Source organism: Symphalangus syndactylus, chromosome 9, assembly GCF_028878055.3.
Source record: "Symphalangus syndactylus isolate Jambi chromosome 9, NHGRI_mSymSyn1-v2.1_pri, whole genome shotgun sequence".
Lineage (NCBI taxonomy): Eukaryota > Metazoa > Chordata > Mammalia > Primates > Hylobatidae > Symphalangus > Symphalangus syndactylus.
In genome coordinates, this window is record NC_072431.2 from 100,388,206 (window position 1) to 100,408,586 (window position 20,381).

Below are 20,381 nucleotides of genomic sequence, written 5' to 3' on the forward strand. Positions count from 1 at the left end.
CCTTCTCTTCCTTTGCGGGCCAATATTCCCTAAGCTTGCTAAAATCTGTTTTCTGGCGTTCACTGGATCTCAGCAGAGGCTTTTTGGAGAATCTTGAATTATCATTCCACAGCTGCTTTCCTGATCTTCCTTATACTTTGAAAGTCTTTGAGAATCAGACCTCCCCATTTTTGCAGTAAGAGAGTGACTGGCATTATCATGCAGTGGCTAAAGCACAGACTTAGATGAAGCAGACCTGGACTTGAATCTCAGATCTTTCACATACTAGTTTGAGGAATTTATGCAAAGTGTTTAACTACCTAGAATCTCAGTTTCCTTATTTATAGAAGAAGACTAATACCACTTTCCTTATTTTAAGGGTTAATGGGATCTGTAGGAAGTGTTTAGCCCACTGCCTGGCACATGATAAATACTTAGATAATGTTAAAAGTACAAGGGAGTGGGAAAACTGAAAATGAAGAGAATGCAGTTATCCAAAAACATAACAAAAGAAAATCTCCCAAAACTGGAGGATAGGAATCTCTAGATTTAAAGACCTAATCAAGTGCTCAGCATAATGAATGAGACCAAAAGGGCACATCATGAAATTTCAAAATGTGGGGATAAACAATCTAAAACATCTCGAAAGGGACAAGGAACAGATTATATATAATAGAATAGGATTTTACAATAGTAACAGTGGAAGCTGGAGGACAATAGAGGAATGCCTTCAAAATTTGGAGGGAAAATGTTTATTAACCCAGAATTCTACACTCAGCCATCAGCACTCCGGAAAAAAAGGCGGAGAACCAGTAATAGAGTTCAACTGTCTAGTCTGATTGAAGAGGAAACCAAAAAGGTCAAATGAAGGCTAGTTAGTGACCAAGATGGAGGCAGCCACCTTGCCTGAAATGGCTATCAGCTCAGTAGAGTATAACTGCTGAAAGATTAAAAGGTCACTATTTGGCTGATAAATAAGTCAAATTCCTTGGATGTAAACAATGTTTCCCTCAGCAACTGAGATTAGTTAACATGAATTTGGCTCTGCAAGTTAGCATATTAGAAAACTTATAAACCTTCCAAAGTAGGCATGACTTGGAGAGTAATACAGAGGGTGAAAAGGCCAATCTAGCTACAGAATTAACTCCTCTATTGATAAGGCTGTTGCCAAATGCATTACATAATCTATTTTCTTAAAAACCAGCACCTTTATTGGCAATAATATTTAAAGACTTCAAGATGTTTTTACTCTACAACCTTGGGTGTATTACCTCATCGCTTTGTGTCTCAGGTTTCTCTGTCTATAAGCAGGGAAAATAATGAAATCTATCTCAGGGTTATGAGACTTAGAAATTTATGTATGTCACGCACGTAAAACAACATCTAGTGCATGTTAAGTGCTCAAAACTGTAAACTGTGGTTGTAGTTCTTAGTATTCGACATAGCAGTTCTACTTCTAGGAATTTATTTTGAGGAAATAAGAGTTTTATTCAAAAATGCATATAAACAGATGCTGTTTTATTTCTAACCTGTTTTATTCTAAACTTAGAAGCAGCTTAAGTCTCTCACACAGAGGACTGAGCAAATAAATTATGATATCTCCATACTAGGAAAATATTATACAGTCACTAAAAATAGTGTTTTTTTCAAAGACTCTTTTATGGCATTTAAAAATGATAATGATAGATTCTATTCAGTTGGGGGTGATATAAAATTATATAAGCTAAAGGTAGAAAAAATGTATATACATATACAGAGTAAGTATACAAAATAAAGATAATTATACACATATACTATATGCATGTATAAACATCTATATTATATTTAAGTATATAAAATAGATCAATATTTAAAACAATATGTAAATTAAAAAGCTAAGACGCTAAAATAAAAAAATGTTAAAAAAGGAAAATATGGACAGTTTTAATTTCTTCCCTTTCTACCATGATTTCTAAAATTTTTTATGAGTCTAAATTAGTATAATAAAGTTAAAAAGTCCTCTTAAAGACTTATACTTTGCATCCATTAAAGTACAGGGTAAAGGAAAAAAAGATTTATGCTTATAAGTTTTCTACTATAGCTGTATTCTTATTGACAATATCTCTGGGATTATCAATATTTCAGGATTAAATTTTGCATTTGATACTGAACCCTTCCCCCCACACTTGTTTTGGGGCAACTCAAGTGTCAGGCACAAGCTAGCAATCACAATAATCACAATATTTATTCGGGGAGATCAATGAACACAGTGAGCATCCATTGCCTAAGAACTCAGTAGAGGCCTCTCAGTGATTGTGTCTTCACTGCAGAGAGCTCTAATGGAGGTGAGCACTAGCACCCTGGAGATGACAGATCTGAGTTTAGACCTGAGCTCTGACATAGCCTCACTCTGGTACTTGGGGACTGGAATTAATTGTTCTGAATTTGTAAAATAGTGGGAGTTAATCCTGAGAATTAATGAAGATAAAGAATATGAAAGTACCTGTTAGAGTGCCTGGTACACAACAAGTGTCCAATAGCTACATGGTAGCAATTATGATTATTCAAGGTGTATTGAAGGTAAGGGTGAGCAGTCTGTAGCTTCATTTGGTCCAGCACCTATCCCAGTGAACAGTGAATGGGATATGGAGCTTTAATCTCCATGCTTTCAAAAAATATTTCAGTTTCACTAGAATCTGATTTCTTGTACTATACATTCTTCCCACTTTATCGGCCTCCCTAATAAAGCACGACCCAAACAGTTCTTTCTTTAGGCAAATGATACATCCTTTACATCAGTAAAAGATATCATCTGCAAGGCTACTTTATTTCCCAACCTTCCAAAGAAGATGAGTACATTCTATGAGGTTTCCTGACATAGAACTGCATGAGACTGCCTTTTCATGACTAGATTTGACTAAGACTGACCTTTTCCTGGATGGGAAGAATCACAGAGTGTATTGCTGACATAAAGGAGCCATCTACTCCTGCTATTTTATAAAGCAGGATAAGTGACTTCCCCAGGAGACTGAGTCTCAGGTTTGTGTTCTTCCTAGTTAAACATGCTGGGAAGAAGAGGGTGGTGGGTAATCAGAGCCAAAACACATGAATACAAAACACCTTCACAATGAAAATAACTGGCTAAGAAGAGATTTCTAGCCCTAGCCACTGGCACACCCAATACAGTTAACATTCAAAGACAAAATTCAATTAGTGAAAAAAAAAATCAACTAAGACCTAAGAATTAAAAGGAATGAATACAATGGGCAGCAGAGGGAGCTATTAGGTTGACTTCAACACCCGAATGCATCATTTCCCTTCAATGATAAGTATTTAAGATCACTGCTTCCTACCTACTTCTGCTAGGATACTTAAGCTTTTTACTACCTTATCAGAAAGGCAACCACTTATGAGGCAAATCTTCACAAGGTCATTGGAATTGGCTAGAGTAATTAGAATTGGCTAGGGTAAAGCATCAACTCTTATTCATATTCCTTTAACAGTTTTTGCTATTCTAGACCCTTTGTACTGCTGACATTTCCACACACCAAAGGCCTATAAACGTAAATGAAAATAAATAACATTTTGTTCTTATCCTCAAAAACAAAGCAAACAAAAACACCACACACACACACACACACACACACACACACTACCTTGTTTCTGACAATCATGACTAGATAAATAACTGGATAAGAAGAGATTTCTAGCCCTAGCCACTGGCACACCCAATATAGTTAATAATAGGAGACAAGAAGGATCACTTACCGCAAAAACCCCTCGAACTACCCAGCCATGGTGTTGCCGCAATGTTTTACCATATGCGTTATCTTGAAAAGAAGAAAAACTCCATGAGGAACACTTTCATCAGAATTTGATGTGCTATTTGTATAATGTACTTTTTTTTTTTTTTAAGAGACAGGGTCTTGCTCTGTCACCTAGGCTAGAGTGCAGTGGTGTGAACTCCTGTGCTCAAGTGATCCTCCTGCCTCAGCTCCTCGAGTAGCTAGGACTACAGGTGTGGATGACCATGCCCAGCTAATTGATTTTTAATTTTTTGTAGAGCTGAGGTCTCGCTATGTTGCCCAGGCTGTTCTGGAACTCCTGGGCTCAGGCAATCCTCCCACCTTGCCCTCCTAAAGCATTGGGACTACAGGTGTGCACCACCGTTCTTGGCCATATTTGTATAATGCACAATAGCACAATACTATTGGTATTTGGAAATTATGAAAAAAATCTAATTACAAGATTTTGGACCCAAAAAATCTAAAGCAGTAAAAAAGCTCACATGGAATTTTTTTTTTTTTTTTTTTTTAAAGAAACACAGATACTTCCACTCTTACTCTGGGTCAATCAATATATCTGAACTTCAGCTTATTATCATGGTGGGAAAAGGTCAATACATATAAAGAAACAAAGAAGGAAGAAAGGATATTGAAAAATTGAGACAATACAATTAGAAATACTTTGAAATGTTTTGTGACCGTGAGCCAGTCCGTTAGCTGCCCTCTCTAACCATCTGTTTCCTCCTTTGTAAAATGATCTCTAAGATTCTTTCCAATTTTAACATTCTATTCTGGGATGCCAAATGTTTGTCCTAAATGACCCTATGACCCTGGATATACAGTATTTAAGCTAGAAACCTTCAAAAATATTTATGGAAAGAATGGCTTGAAGTTATTAAGCTAAAGTAATTGGTGAGAACTATATTAATAAAAATCATTCATGTTTCATACTTCATAATTTTTGTCCCAATGTATTTTAAAAGGAGATTTTGAAACTGGCATATCATAATTTTAATTATGAAAAAAATCTCAAGGACCAGATGGATGCATTTTATGCAAAGGATGCGTTCCTGAAATTTGAATAATTCAATATATGCAAAATTCAAAACTGATTTCTCCACAGGATTAAATGCATTCTCAGGAGGCACAGATCTACATCACCATGGTGCATTTTTATTTCAATGTTCCACTTTATTTCCTAAGCATCATCTCCAATAGCAACAGAGCACTCATTTCTAAATTAACAGCACAGTGTACCATGGGGGCTATTTGACCTTCTTCATGTTTCTCCATATCTAAATTCTATTCCAAGCATATTTATTTTCATGTGCTAGTTTCAGCACCAGCACAAGTACTACCACCATTTCATGAATGCTTAGTGTGACATTCTAAGGCTACAAAAATATTTTCAATTCTAACAAGAGAAGATGTTAAAATAACAGATAAACAGACACTAAAACCACAAATACAAGTTCCTATGCAGTGAAAAGCAACACGGTTCACAGGACATTGCCAAGGGAAGTCAGGTATTTATTTGCATTTTACTGGCCAAAATGGCACTGCTATGGGGCTGCAGCTTCAACACAGTTTACAATCTACTCAACCTTCCAGCTTTGAAATTATGTCATTCTAGTCAACTTTATTTTAAAAATTGGAGTGAGGCTTTATTAATACTTTTAGTGTATCCTACTATTTCAATTTTACATATTCAAATTTTCACAAAATGCAATTATGTTATATAAAATACTCAATACATATTGCAATATATTTTATATAAAAGATTGTACATGTGAAATATAACAACAGATTCCTTTGGCTCTCTAAAGCTTAGGAATATGTTGGAATGCCAGTATCCAGTGTGTTAAAGCTAAAGCAGAAGCAATAAGTGATAATTAATACATTCAAGTATGAAGAAGACTCTTAGAGCCTAAAGGAGAACCCCAAATTAAACTTTTTTCTTAGGAGAACAGTCTGAGTAAACTAGGGCATGATCAAAGATATATGTCTTCAATGTAAACCAAACAAAATGTAGGTGATTCTCTGTAAGAAGATATATGGCATCAGGGAAATTTCAGATGGCATACAAGACCTTAGTGAGGATATCCTGAGAAATGTGAAGAAAGGGGTTGCTGATTCACAAAGTATATAGTACAGATGGGCAGAGAATACTAAGTACAGTCTCTGATAAAAACCAGCAAGACAACCAAATTTTCAACCATTTGAGCAGCCATCTGGCTGGCAAGAGGGTGTACAGGTCCACGGAAAACATCCTGAGGTAAGTTACCAAGGTAAGCTACTGCGAATCCTTTCTTTCTTGTGTCGGTATTCCATGCAGGGCATTAAATGCCATTATAAATAAAGAAATACCATTAAAATCTGCTGGTGGATATCTACCATGAACACCTGCTCTATTCAACAAGAATTCAGGGCAAGTCTACCACACAGTAGTAACTTTAGGTGATTTAAATTCAATCAATTCCCTGTCCTCAAGAAGTTGATGGTTTATAAGGCCGGGCACGGTGGCTCACGCCTGTAATCCCAGCACTTTGGGAGGCCGAGGCGGGCGGATCATGAGGTCAGGAGATCGAGACCACGGTGAAACCCCGTTTCTACTAAAAATACAAAAAATTAGCTGGGCGCAGTGGCGGGCGCCTGTAGTCCCAGCTACTCGGGAGGCTGAGGCAGGAGAATGGCGTGAACCCGGGAGGCGGAGCTTGCAGTGAGCCGAGATCGCGCCACTGCACTCCAGCCTGGGCGACAGAGCGAGACTCCGTCTCAAAAAAAAAAAAAAAAGAAGTTGATGGTTTATAGAAGAGCCAGTCATTTAACAATCATTATTATATAAGTCAATAACTGCTAGAGAAGATATCTGTATGCAGTGCTACAGGAACAGTAAGAAGGGAGAAACTAATCCAGCCTGGGTTGGGGGGGAGGCATGTGGACGCAAAGAATTCTCAGAAGGAATCCTGAAGGCTGGGTAGGGTAGACAGCAGAGTGGTAGACGGTGCTGCAGACAGAGCGAGCATCACAGCACTGTGAGAGGTCATGGCATGCTGGGCGATGGTGAGCAAAATTCATTGGATCTGAAGAACACCAGGGCTTGCAAACTGGGTTGGGCCAAATTGTGAGGACCTTTATCCATCATGTCAAAGATTCTGATCTTCCGCCTGAGGCACAGTGGAAGTTTTGAAAAATATAACATTTATTGCTTTTTTGCGGTTTCATGATTGATGTCCATTGTTGAAAATAAGCAAAATATTTTAAAAGGAGAGAACTAAAGAAACCTATAATCCTTTCTCCCAGAGATAACCACAGTGGGCATTCTGGAAAAATATTCTGTTAGTTTTTTTCCCCTGTACAGAGAATATTACCTTCTTCTGTCAGCAAAGTCATGATCATTCTGATTCAGAATTGTGGTAGGGAAGCAACAAGTTGAAATTCACACTTCTTTACAGTCTGTAGCAAATAACAGCTATCCTGGTGCCTGAGCCTCCAGCTCCAAGGCCCACCTGGCTGGACAGACTGCTTGTTTAAAAGACCTCTGGGCCAGGCACGGTGGCTCATGCCTATAATCCCAGCACTTTGGGAGGCCGAGGCGGGTGGATCACAAGGTTGGGAGTTCAAGACCAGCCTGGACAAGATGGTGAAACCCCGTCTCTACTAAAAATATAAAAATTAGCCAGGTGTGGTGGTGGGTGCCTGTAATCCCAGCTACTCAGGAGACTGAGGCAGAGAACTGCTTGAACCCAGGAGGCAGAGGTTGCAGTGAGCCGAGATCGCGCCACTGCAGTCCGGTAGCCAGGGCAACATACAGACTCGGTCTCAAAAAAAAAAAAAAAAGCTCTGGATTCGGTGCTATGCCAACCTCAGAGACCTTATACCTTTCCTATACATTGCCATTCAAGTTAACCATTCAAAAAAGCCTAGAAACTCTTCTCCATGCCCTCTTCTAAAAGACAGCAAAAAGACAAGGAAGACAAAGTTGCTGTGAGTCCAAACAGCATGGGGAGCCCGGCTTAAGGATGGGAGAGTATTTGTATAGCAGCACATCTGTCTTCCCACTTGGCCCTAGTAGACAAAGAAGCTGTTCCTTGTTATGCTTATACCTTGCCAGAGGAGAGTTCCACCTGGCAAAATGTGGGCCAGATGATCTAATGGGAGAAGGTGTGTCAAAAGAATTTGGGCTGGGTCTTGACTGAGATCACTGCTGCAATTTAAAACCAACAAATGAAATAAAAGTCATTAAAAAAAAAAAAAAAAGACTTCCCAAAGTCCTTAGCTGACTTCTAGGCTGCAAATATCCCTGCCATGTGAGACTGATGGCATTAAAATAAGATGAAGTCTAAGCCTGACCTATTTTGGTTACCTAGAGAAGATTAGATAATGAAGTACATTAATCTTCACTGTAATACCCATTCATTATCATGATGCATGTTCTATAATCTGGGAGTATTTTTGGCCTCTGAAAGACATAAATGATACCCTTCTCCCAGTTCTTTGAGATGTCAGTTCCCCAGAAACTGAGTCAAAATTTCTAAGTAGGAAGCCTTGACTATCACCTTGCCTAATTCTTTTCCTTTTAGAAATGAAGACACGGAAGACCCAGAAAGGTAGTGACTTTCCCAAGGTCACAAAGTTAAAAGCAATGAGACCTGGGGACACTCTTGTTGCATCACACCATTCTGTCAAAAAACTGGTGTTTACTCTGTAAACAATGTAATAAAAATGAAAAATATGCCTTTTCCAATCATTTTCTGAAAGAATTAGCACCTGGTTATGGAAACAGCACAGCTCTCATTCATTTACTATTAGTAACTCAGAAACTTGCTACCAGGTATTTAGAAATTATGCCTAAAGCTTTTATAGTAACTGAGACAACAACCCTTCCATTACTGTTGGTGGACAACCATTCTGTCCAGGAACTCTGTATACAGGAAAGGGTTTTTCTACTGTAAACCTATAATTGGTAAAGTTATTTTGGCTTGTAGAGAAGACGAGAGAAATGTCAATCTAAGTCTTAAGAGAAAGCCTGAGAAGTAGAGAACCAAAGCCAAAAAGGGTGGAATTACTCACTGGGCTGAGGAAATGACAATCATAGCTCTGCAAATGTGCTCAACTAGACAGTTCTGAGGCAAGAATTAGGAACCAGGAGATCTGAAAGCAGGTAGTCAAGTCTGGCAGGAGGCTGGTGGGAAACAGATAGGCACTAGGGAAGTGTGCTTGCCCTAAGATCCTATGACTCCTAGAGAGAACAGTCCAGTAACTCACTTAGAATAGTAAGAACCTTCATCCTATAACTCATGTCTTTTTAAAGCATAGGTGGGCAAAAGAACAATGGACCAGAATATGGAGTCTAGAACAGATCTCTCTCTCTCTCTCTCTCTCTCTCTCAAAGTTGGTATTACACACAAGTGGGGAAAAGAATGGGTGATCCAATAAATGCTGCTAAGACAACTGGCTTACTGATTGGAAATAATAAAATTATATCCCCACCTTACACCATTCACAAAAATAAATTCCAGGAAGATTAAAGACATAAATATGAAAGCAAATCTACAAAACTTTGAGAAGAAAATGTCAGAGAACATCTTTGTGACCTCAAGGGAGAGAGGGATTTCTTTAAGAAGTACAAGCCATAAAGAAAGAATGATATGTATGATTATATAAAAACTGAAACTCCTGTATACCAAAAGACACCATAGTTAAAGAGCAAAGGCAGCCACAGACTGACAGAAGACATTTTAACCCATAACTGAAAAAGATTAGACATTTTAACCCATCACTGAAAAAAATTAATATCCAGGAAATATAAAGAACTCCCAGGAGTCGATAAAGAAAACCTAAGAGAAAGGTGGTCAAATACATGAACAGGCAACTCACAGAGAAGGAAATCAAATTGCCAGTGAAGAAAGGAAAAGCTGATCAACCTTACTTGTAATCTAAGAACAAAAACTTTGGCAATATTCTATCATTTTACAGTCATCAGGCACAAATTTAAAAGGCTGACAATGACAAGTGCTAAAAAGAATGTGGAGTATTGGGAACTCTCACTACTCTGCTGGTAATTATAGACTTTGGAGAGCAATTTGGCAATATCTGGTCATGTGATTCAGCCATTCCAATTGTATTATGTACTACAGCAGCAGTTCCCAGTGTAGTCTCCATATCAGCAGCCTCAGCATCACCTGGGAACTTGTTAGAAATGCAGTCTCAGCCTCACGTCAGGCCTACAGAGCAATCTGTGTTTCAAGGAGCCTTCCAGGTGAGGCTAATAGTTTGAGAACCACTGTTCTGGCAGCACAGCTTCTCAAGCAGTAAGGCCCCATGAACTACCAGTCTATAGACAGCCAGAGTCCCTGGGCCAGTCCCTCTTAGCTATGAGAAGCCTCCTCCTTTTTCTGGTGTGCTGTCTGGACATAATTTTCCATATGATAGAGAACATGTGTGAAAGGAATGTGTACATTGTAGAACTGCTTTTAATGGTGAAAATCTGTAATCAACTGTGTCCATTAACAGTATATTAGTTTTTCTAAACCATGGTCTATTCATACAATGAAATGCTAAACAGCAAGGAAAATGAATGAGCCAGGACTACAAGTCACTTCAACAGTGGCTAAAATCTGAAAATACTGAGTGAAGAAGGAAGAATGTGTACAATATGATACCTCATATACAAGTTTAAAACATGTAGTCCAATACTAGATGCTGCTTATGGACACATAAATATACAGTAAAAGTATAAAAATGTATTACATAATGAACCACACAAATTCAGGATGATGATCTCTGGAAAACGATGGGAGTCACGGGATTAAGGAGTGACACTTGGGCACTTAACTGCATTGAACTATTTTTTTCTATTAGGTCAAGTGGTAGATATTTGTTAAATGCCTGAATTATTTATAATTTTCTTTTTTGAGACAGAGTCTTGGTTTGTCACCCAGGCTGGAATGCAATGGTGCAAACGTGGCTCACTGCAGCCTCAACGTCCCTGGTGCAAGTGATCCTCCAACCTCAGGCCCCCAAGTAGCTAGAACTACAGGCTGGTGCCACCACACATGGCTAATTTTTGAATGTTTTGAAGAGACGGGGCTTCGCCATGTTGCCCAGGCTGGTCTTGAACTCATGAGCTCAAGTGATCTGCCTGCCTTGGCCTCCCAAAGCGCTTCGGCATGTATTTTTAAAAGCAGAGCTACTAGGAGAATAACCTCTGAATTCTTTATAGTGACTAAGCTTAAGGCAAATTGAGTTGTATGGACAATAACCAGTGGAAAGAGGTCAAACAAGCACCCAGAGATGCCCTATGTTAATTTCAGGCATTGTTAAGACTAACGCTTGTGCTGCCAGCCAATCCTGCCAGTGGAGGCATATGCTGCAAATGGTTCTGGAAAGAGTATTACAATTCACATTCCATAGTATTTTCAGAATGGCCAACTTATGATTTGATGTCAAATATCTGATTATGAGTTCTGACTTTATCTCTGTCACTTATCTCTCCTTATCTGTGAAGGCCTTTCATATTAAATACATGACTGAGCATCCTTTTAAAATTTTTTCTATTCTGTGCCAGAAAAAGATCTTGGTCGGGTTAACTTTTACTGACATTTATGGGATCATTCTGAGGTGAGATATGTGGCAATATGTTATCCCACTGAGCACAGAGCATATAACATTTAATACAATGGTGCATGAAATGCCAGAGCAACTTTTCTTCCTTCCACTTGCAAGGATGCTTTCCAAAACCTCTTTTTGGTGTGGAATATGCAATGGAGAGGGCTCAGCTCTAAGGCAGATTATTAAACCTATCTGCCTTGTAAACCCAACTCCCTCCTGAAAATGACCTCTAAAGAATGTTATAGGACACTAAGGGAACAGAGCATGAAACCACCCCAAATTTTCCACTCTGATCATCATTATGGGGAAGCCAAGTGATGGCTCAAGTGCGAAAAGGGGCAGTGTAAAGTCTAAGGCCTCCTTCCAGATGCTGGAAGTATTCCAGGTCACAGAACTGCAGCAATATAATAACTAGAGATGCATTTTCCAGAAAGGTAACGGAGACAAGGCTTCTATTATGTTATTTAGGACTTTTACATATAAATGTACTATTTCCAAGGCCACCAAGACCATACAAGTTTCATGAACATTCACCTCAAACCTTTCTTAAGCAGTATTTTTATTAGAAAGCTGTCTAATTATGATGAAAAGGAGGCAAAATAAACTGATGCTATAACTAATTTCAGCAGTTTTACTTCTGCTTATTAAAAATCTCTTAGATGCAGTCAAAATCTCAAAATGATCAAGATGTAGACAAGTAACAGGTGAACCTCAAAGGCCTAAGTCTAGATGACTAGGTCTCAAACTTCAGCATGGATTAGAATCACCCGAATGACTTGTTAAAACACGGACTGCCAGGCCCCAGCCTCAGAGTGTCTGATTCAGCAGGTCTGGGGTGGAACCGGATAGTCTGTATTTCTAATGAGTTTTCAGATGATAAAGATGCTGCTGACCTTGGACCAGCTTGAGAACCACCGATGGAGATTCTGAGACCCTAGGGAAGGTATTTATCCTCCTTAAACCTCAGTTTATTCACTGGAGAGTATTTGGAAGATTAAATAAAATATTTATCAAAAACTTAGTGTAGTAGTTACACTGGGTGCTCTATAAGTGATAGCTGTTTCTAAATTCAACTTTAGAATTTAAAAAAGCCAACAAACTTGCCTATATATGGCATATAAATTGCACACACTCTCTTTTACCTACTTATTCACCCTCCCTCATTTCAAACAAGGTATCACAGACTTATAAAGGCTGGGACTTCAAAATGAGAAAAAGGAACCATTATCCCAGAAGAAATATGCATCAACGAGCCTACAGGTTCTGAATAACTATTGTGTAAACATTTCTCAAAAAACTGTTTACACGGAGCTTGTTGTGTCTGTGTCTGTGGGAGTGGAGGGTGGGTTTAACAGGGGAACTCTGGAGGGAGGATAGGTTTAATAGTGGAACTTTATCTCCTCACACTGAGCAGCAGCAAGAAACTAGGGATTTCCACAATCAAAGGTAGGATTTAAATCATAAACACCTTCTTTGAAATAAGGCTGAACATCAGGATGAAAATGTCAAATTTATAGCCTCCCTTCTCTTTTCCATTGAAAATTGTGCCGAAGGAGAAGAGAGGGAAGAAAAAGCTGAGACTGGCTGTGATTATTGCAGTCACAAAGCAGCAGTTGCCCTTCAAAGTCTCCTCTTTCTTCACAAAGTCAATACATCCCCTGGGCCCAGTCTCCAAATCAAGTACAACATTTGATGAGAAACCTTGAGGAGAAAAGGAGAGAGAAAAGTGGGCAGAATCGGGGTTGGGACTGGACAGAAATGGCATATCCTCAGTTTCCTTTCTATCTCTAGGTGGGGTCAAAGCCCATAAGCAGCTGGGTTCTGTTCCACCCAAGCTCTTCCAGTGGGCTAAATGGGATCAGCATTGTCCTACGCCCCTTCCACAGACAGCCCTAACAAAGTAATAGCAGCATGAGACATGCGGAGTCCACTGGGCACACAGTGCTGAACCCTGTATCTTCTGCATTTCCAACAGGTGGAGAAGTCTTTCTGCTGGCATGAAAATTCCATACTAATAAGTTAGTTTGAAGGGAAGTTTCTGGCTTGACACCTAAGCTTTGTAAACTTTCCATTACTGATGTGGGACAAATAAGTCTTACTTTCTGGCAGGTTATTAACTTCATATATCATGATTATGATAATGATGACAAAACATCATTATCACAACAATGGATGCTAATCTTGACAACTGAGCATTGTTTTTTTGTTTGTTTTTGAGACAGGGTCTGCTCTCACTTGATTGCCCAGACTGGAGTACAGTGCCATGACCACAACTCACTGCAGCCTTGACCTCCTGGGCTCAAGCAATCTTCCCACCTCAGCCCCCTAAGTAGCTGGGACTACAGGCACGCAACACCATACTCAGCTAATTTCTGTATTATTTTTGTAGAGATGGAGTTTTGCCATGTTGCCTAGGCTGGTTTCAAACTCCTGAACTCAAGTGATCCTCCTGCCTCAGTCTCCCAAAGTACTAGGATCACAGGCATGAGCCACCACACCCGGCCATACTGAGTGTTTTGTGTAGCAAATACTTCTGTAATTTTTTCACATGCACATGCACCTACTTAATATTTACAACCACCTTGTTAGGGAAATAATATCACCATTCCCATTTTATAGATGAAGAAAGTGAGCATCAGAGAGGTTAAATAACTTGCCTAAGGGCAGAGCACTAATGAGTGGCAGAATCCAGAGAGCCACTCCAGAGCTCCTGATCCTATTCTCCACAAGCCATAAAGCTTGACAGATACTGGCTAGGGGGCATGAGTAGACATGCTGAATATACTTTTCGTACTTGAAATCAGGACACAGAGGGGAGGATATAACTGAGACCATCCTGAAATTCAGGGATGTATGGGGAATGTAAAAATGCAGGTGGCCGAGGAATGGTGGAGAAGACCCTTTGTAGGAGAAATGTGGACCTTCAAAGCAGGGGCCTCAAAGCCACTCTGCTTCAGACCCTATGTTGGTCTTAAGCAATATTTTAATCTTACAGTTCCCTAACCTGTAAAAATGGATTGAAATGAGGATTAAGTTTACGAAGTCTAAATTCTTCACGAAGTGCTACAGAAATGTCAGCTCTCATTTTTATGGCAGATCAGCAGTTGCTAGATGGGGCAGACTCGGGAAATCATGTGGGGACAGAATTCTTGAGGACTCATGGCCCAGAGAGAGGACTAACAGAAGGAGGTAGAACCCAACTGTGACACTGAAAAAAGCCACAGAGAACACTAGCTCCCTCTCAAACCAGAAGCATCTAATTAGTTTATGTCACAGTTCATTTTTTTCTCCACACACGCCTCACAGCCCATGCTAGAAGAATTTCCTACAGATCAATGGTGAGAGTTCAGCCACTCCATTAGAAGCACTGTAACGATGCTCCCAAATCTCAACATTTTCCAAAACTGGTCTGATAAATGGCTCTATCCACACATCCATCCATCTACCTACCTGTCCAACGTTTATTAAGCACCTACAATGTTGCAGTCACTACCTTAAGGTGCTGGAGATATAAGATGATCTCCTATGACCAAGCCCTTCATCCCATTTTGGCTCTATGACTAGAAACTGGGACGCACAGAGCATTATATATTTGAGGAGTTAACACGATGATGAAAACCTTTAATCCTACTCCAGAACAAATCTCTGGGATTCCCCCACGCCAACCCACTGTTATGGTGTTCAAGCTTTTCTTTGTATACTGATTTTCAAAGACTATAATATATTTGAAGATTTAGGAAAACTAACTTCTTGATAATATTAGGTCTTCCTATTATGTTTAAGAGATGGCTTTCCATTTATTCAGCACTTCTTTAAAATATACTGATTTTTAGTAAGTTACATCTAGATTACCAGGTCATTGTCTCATAGGTACTTTTTAAACAAAGCATATAGGAAGCAATGAATAATAATGAAATAAGAAAAGAAACAAAATCAAATCCTGAAAAGCAGAAATATCCCCTATACCCTGTATCCTCCTCTAGGGGTCTCCATTCCACAGTCTATTGACTCATCCAACAAAACGTAAAGAACACTTACTTAGGGCTGTCTGGATATCCTTTTCCCCATTTTTCACTTCTGTCAAAAATCCCTTCAAAAATTTGAGACCTCTAAAACAAAATAAAGGAAGAAATATTATTTTCAAAGTTCACTTATGTTACATGGGTATAAAGAAATGGCAGACATCAGCTTCCATTTCAGTAACATCTTACGCACAGCAGTGAATAGGTCAAATCATATGGCAGTCCTTCCTGAACCTCTTCCCTTCACTTCCCTTTAGCTTGCTCTGGAGCCCCTCTTTCATCTCATCTGATATACCTAAAGAAGTAGTTTTCAAAATGTGTCCCAGGATTAGTGGCTTTAGCATCACCTGGGAATTTGCTAGAAATGCAAATTCTGGGGCCCCACCCGAGTTACTGAATCAGAAACTGGTTCTGAGTCTAGTGTTTTTAACAAGTCTTCCAGATGATTCTGATGCCACTGAAGTTGGAGAGCCACTGATTTAAACAGAAGCCAGTTGACTTTAATGCCTTTAAGATTCCTATCTTATATATACTTATTAACAATATTTATCACCATCAAAAGGGAGGCAAAAAAAAATAAGGTGGTATTATTCATTAGGACTTCCAGAAAAGGCCACACAATTCAACTATATCCTTCACTCAGAAGTAGTCTCCTTTGTGTAACAATTTTTTTTGCTGGTAATTTTTTTTGAGCTAGATTTTAACTGCTGTCCCACCCCAGCTGCCTCACCTCTTCAGCCACAAGAGGGCTTCAGTCGCTGAGTTCCTAACCTGGGCTACATCCGCCTCCACTTCGTGCAGCACTATCTTCTGGAGAGTGGTAAACTCTTCTTTGTTGGTTATATACTTCTGATTTACTTTCTGGAGGGAAAGCAGGGAAACAACCTAAGTTTAAAATGCTGAAGTTATCAAGCAACTCAGTATAGTATTGAGACTTGTAAGTCTGGCAAGCAGGCCTCTAAGGAGATTAATTAAGCTCCTATTACCTTCTTCCTTATGTTTTCATGATAGTATTTGTTTTGGAGAATTCTATGTAGCTTAAACTGGAATTAAATAGTCTCAGGGTTTAAAGTTTTGTTCTTTAAGTTATTTTTTCTGCCTCAGAACCTCTCTCATGGCTGTCTTTGGCAGATACTTTTCACTCTGAGTATAAAATTCAACAATCATTTGTTCTAATGAGACTACTTGCAACTATTCCACCTAAATACAATAAAGAAAGGTATATCTACAGGAATTCCTAATAGTGCTTCCTCAAAGACTAGTCTCCAATGACAAAAAAGATTTTTATTGGGTACTGTATCCTCAAGAAGGTAACATTTAATCTGCATTTAAAAGGGGACCCATCCCTTATTTTACCTGGAAGAAAGAGGCTCAGAGAGATTTGGTGAGTTGTTGATGGTCCCACAACTACCACTGGAAATGGGCCTTTTGAGTCCCAGACCACTGACAGCTATTTTCACTATATAACCTATCTTTCAGAAAAATATAACTTGTCACCATTTAAACCTAAAAAAGTACAGAATCAGTGTGGACATTAGAGTGAAACCCTACTGATCCACATGGTGCACATGAAAAGGCAGTCCTGGTTTCATTTTAAAAATGAATCTTCTACTCCCCATAAAGCTTAACTCTAGCATATAATAAAGGCTTAGTAATTCCCTTGCTGAGCATTCACAATGTGAGAAGAAAGATGCTTGCTCTTTTAAAGAACAGTGACACATTTTTCACTTTTTGATTTATTCTGGCCAAGCACAAAAATGTTGAAAACATTTTCCTTTATTTAAAAGTTTCCACAGAGACAAACCAGTATGCTCACCTTAATATTTCCAACAAGATCCATCTTAACAGGAGCAAACACTGTAGGGCCAAGTTTGTCTAGAAGAAAAGATCGAAAACATTTCTGAAAAAGCAATTTTTAAGTGGCAATATTTTTTATAATGAAGTAATAATAAATTTAGCAGATCCCCAACAACTTTAATTTTTGCTTCCAAATCATTATCTAAAGATAACCTTCAAAAACTTCCAGGATACTATTATCATCTTTTTCTATTACACTACTCCAAGATGAGTTATAATGAGGCCCTAAGTGAGAGGTGAGATGAAGATAATCTTATAAGTTTAGGATTCACATAGTAATCCTTAGGGCTGCACTGTCTAATATGGTAGCCACTAGATATGTGGCTAGTTAGTACTTGCAGTGTGGCTAGTACTAACCAAAATGTACTGGAGGTAAAATACATACCAGATTTGGAAGACTAAGTATGAAAAAGAGATTGCAAAATATCTCATTAATGATTCTTTTGGTTTTTTTGTTTGTTTGTTTGAGATGGAGTCTCTCACTCTGTCCCCAGGCTGGAGTAGAGTAGCATGATCTCGGCTCACTGCAACCTCCACCTCCCAGGTTCAAGCGATTCTCCTGCCTCAGCCTCTTGAGTAGCTGAGATTACAGATGCCCACCACCACGCCCAGCTAATTTTTGTATTTTCAGTAGAGACGGGCTTCACCATGTTGGCCAGGCTGGTCTTGAACTCCTGATCTCAAGTGATCTGCCCACCTCAGCCTCCCAAAGTGCTGGGATTACAGGTGTGAGCCACCATGCTCAGACTCATTAATGATTCTTTTCTTTTTTTTTTTTTTTTTTTTTGGGACGGAGTCTCGCTCTGTTGCCAGCCTAGAGTGCAGTGGCGTGATCTTGGCTCAGTGCAACCTCCGACTCCCTGGTTCAAGCGATTCTCCTGCCTCAGCCTCCCAGGTAGCTGGGATTACAGGCATGCGCCACCACGTTGGCCAAGATGGTCTCGATCTCCTGACTTTGTGATCCACTTGCCTCGGCCTCCCAAAGTGCTGGGATTACAGGCGTAAGCCACCACACCTGGCCCAATGATTCTTTTATATTTATTACATGTTGAGATATTTTAGATATTCTAGGTTTTAAAATGCATTATTAAAATTAATTTGTGTTTACTATATTAATGTGCCTACTAGAAAACTTAAAATTACATATGTGGTTTGAATATTTCTGTTGGGCAAGAACAATGACTAAAAAATAAAATAAAGAGGTACAGCTAAAAAGCCAAAAGAGAAAAGACAGAGGAATTCTTAAAACAAACAAACAAAAAAATACTTGATTGATCTAAAAGAAAGGCAGGGACAAAGATAGGTAGCTAACAGGCCAAAAGAGGAAACAAAACAGAATACTAAAAAAAAATTGATTAACTGGCTAGAGATCAGGAAAGGAGTAAAAAGGGAACAAAGAACATACAGAGAAAAGCAGAAAATAAGTAGCAAGATAATAGAAACAAATATCAAGATAATGAATGAAATTCATCCAAACAATGTAATTCACTACATTAACAAATTACAGGAAAAAAATGACTTCAGCAAATACAGAAAAAGCATTTTATAAAGTTAACTCATTCATGATTATAAAAACAACTCAGCATATAAACATAATTTGCATGTACATGCTATTAATAATTGGAAAATGAAATAAAACACTTTTTACAACAGCATAAAAAAATTCTAAAATTTATTCCTAACAAAAGAAATATGATATCTATACACTAAAACTACATAGAACATTCTTCAGAGAAAATTAAAATGACTTAAGTAAATAGATGCAGCATCCTCATGGATTGGAAGATTCAATGTTTTTGTTTTTGAGACAGGTTCTTGCTCGGTCACCTAGGATGGAGTGCAGTGGTGCAGCCACGGCTCACTGCAGCTTTGATATCCCAGGCTCAGGTGATTCTCCTGCATCAGCCTCCCAAGTAGCTGGGACTATAGGCTTGCGCCATCACACCTGGCTAATTTTTTTCAGAGACAGGGTCTTACTTTGTTGCCTAGGCCAGGATCAAACTCCTGGTTTCATGCGATCCTCCTGCCTTGGCCTCCCAAAGTGCTGGGATTACAGTTATGAGCCAGTGAGCCCAGCCTTCAATGTTGTTTAAGATGTCAGCTTTCCCCTAATTGGTTTAGAGATACAATGTAATCTTAATCAAAATCCTAAAAGGCTTTTAAACAGGAATTGAACAGCTAAAATTTATCAAAAGGCCTAGAATTTCCAAAACAATCTTGAAAAAGAAAAAACTGAGAGACTTACATTATCTGATTTTAAGCCTTATAATAATTAAGACACCATGAGATCATTGGAACAGAAACAAGAGTCCAGAAACAGTCCCACATTATCAGCATTATAAGTTCAATTGATTTTCGACAGAGCTGCCAAAGCAATGTAAAAGGGAAAACATATTTTGACCCATGGTTCTTGAGCAACCAGATACCACAAGGGAAAAAAAAAAAAAAGAACCTCAACTCCCTACCTCACACCACACACAAAAAATAATTCCAGTGGTTCATAGGCACAAATGTAAAAGTTGGAAGAGTCTAGAAGAAAACAGAATGTCTTCATGACCTTTGGGATAGGTAAAGATTTCTTAAGACACTAAAAGCTCTAAGTATAAAAGAAGAAACTGGACTTCATGGAAATTTAAAACTTCTGAAAAGTCATCATTAAGAAAAGGAGGAGGCAAGCCATACTCTGGGGGAAAATAGTCACATGTCTACAAAGGAATTTTAATTAAGAATATATAAAGAACTCTCCCAACTCAGTAATAAAAAGAAAAACAATTAACTTTTAAAAATGGGTGAAAGATTTGAACAGACATTTCACAATGGAAGAGATAGGGATGGCCAATAATTATACAAAAAAGTGCTCAATATCATTAGTCATCATGGAAATGCAAATTAAAGCCACAATGAAATACCACTAAAACACTCAGGAATGCCAAAAACAAAATATTGACACTACCAAATGCTGGTGAAGAAGTGAAACAACTAGAATACTCATACACTATAAACAATTGTGCAACCATTATAACTGTCTGGCAGTTTATTATGAAGTTAAACTATGAAGCAGCAATTCCAGTCCTAGGTATTTACCCAAGAGAAATGAAAGCACAGGCCCACAGGCACAAAAATGTTTAGAGCAATTTCATTTATA

General features: G+C 38.6%; 1 protein-coding gene across 2 annotated transcripts in view; it reads right to left on the bottom strand.

Moving 5' to 3' along the window:
* PLEKHA8 (pleckstrin homology domain containing A8) overlaps positions 1–20,381 on the bottom strand; it is a 108,822-nt gene that overhangs the window by 59,240 nt on the left and 29,201 nt on the right. For both annotated transcript variants that reach the window (XM_055293536.2, XM_055293535.2), the window contains exons 10-13: positions 17,196–17,254; positions 16,110–16,240; positions 15,396–15,466; positions 3,727–3,788 (exon numbers count right to left, since the gene is read on the bottom strand). In XM_055293536.2, the coding sequence (XP_055149511.1) occupies positions 3,727–3,788; positions 15,396–15,466; positions 16,110–16,240; positions 17,196–17,254 (323 nt within the window). The remainder of the gene's footprint in view (positions 1–3,726; positions 3,789–15,395; positions 15,467–16,109; positions 16,241–17,195; positions 17,255–20,381) is intronic.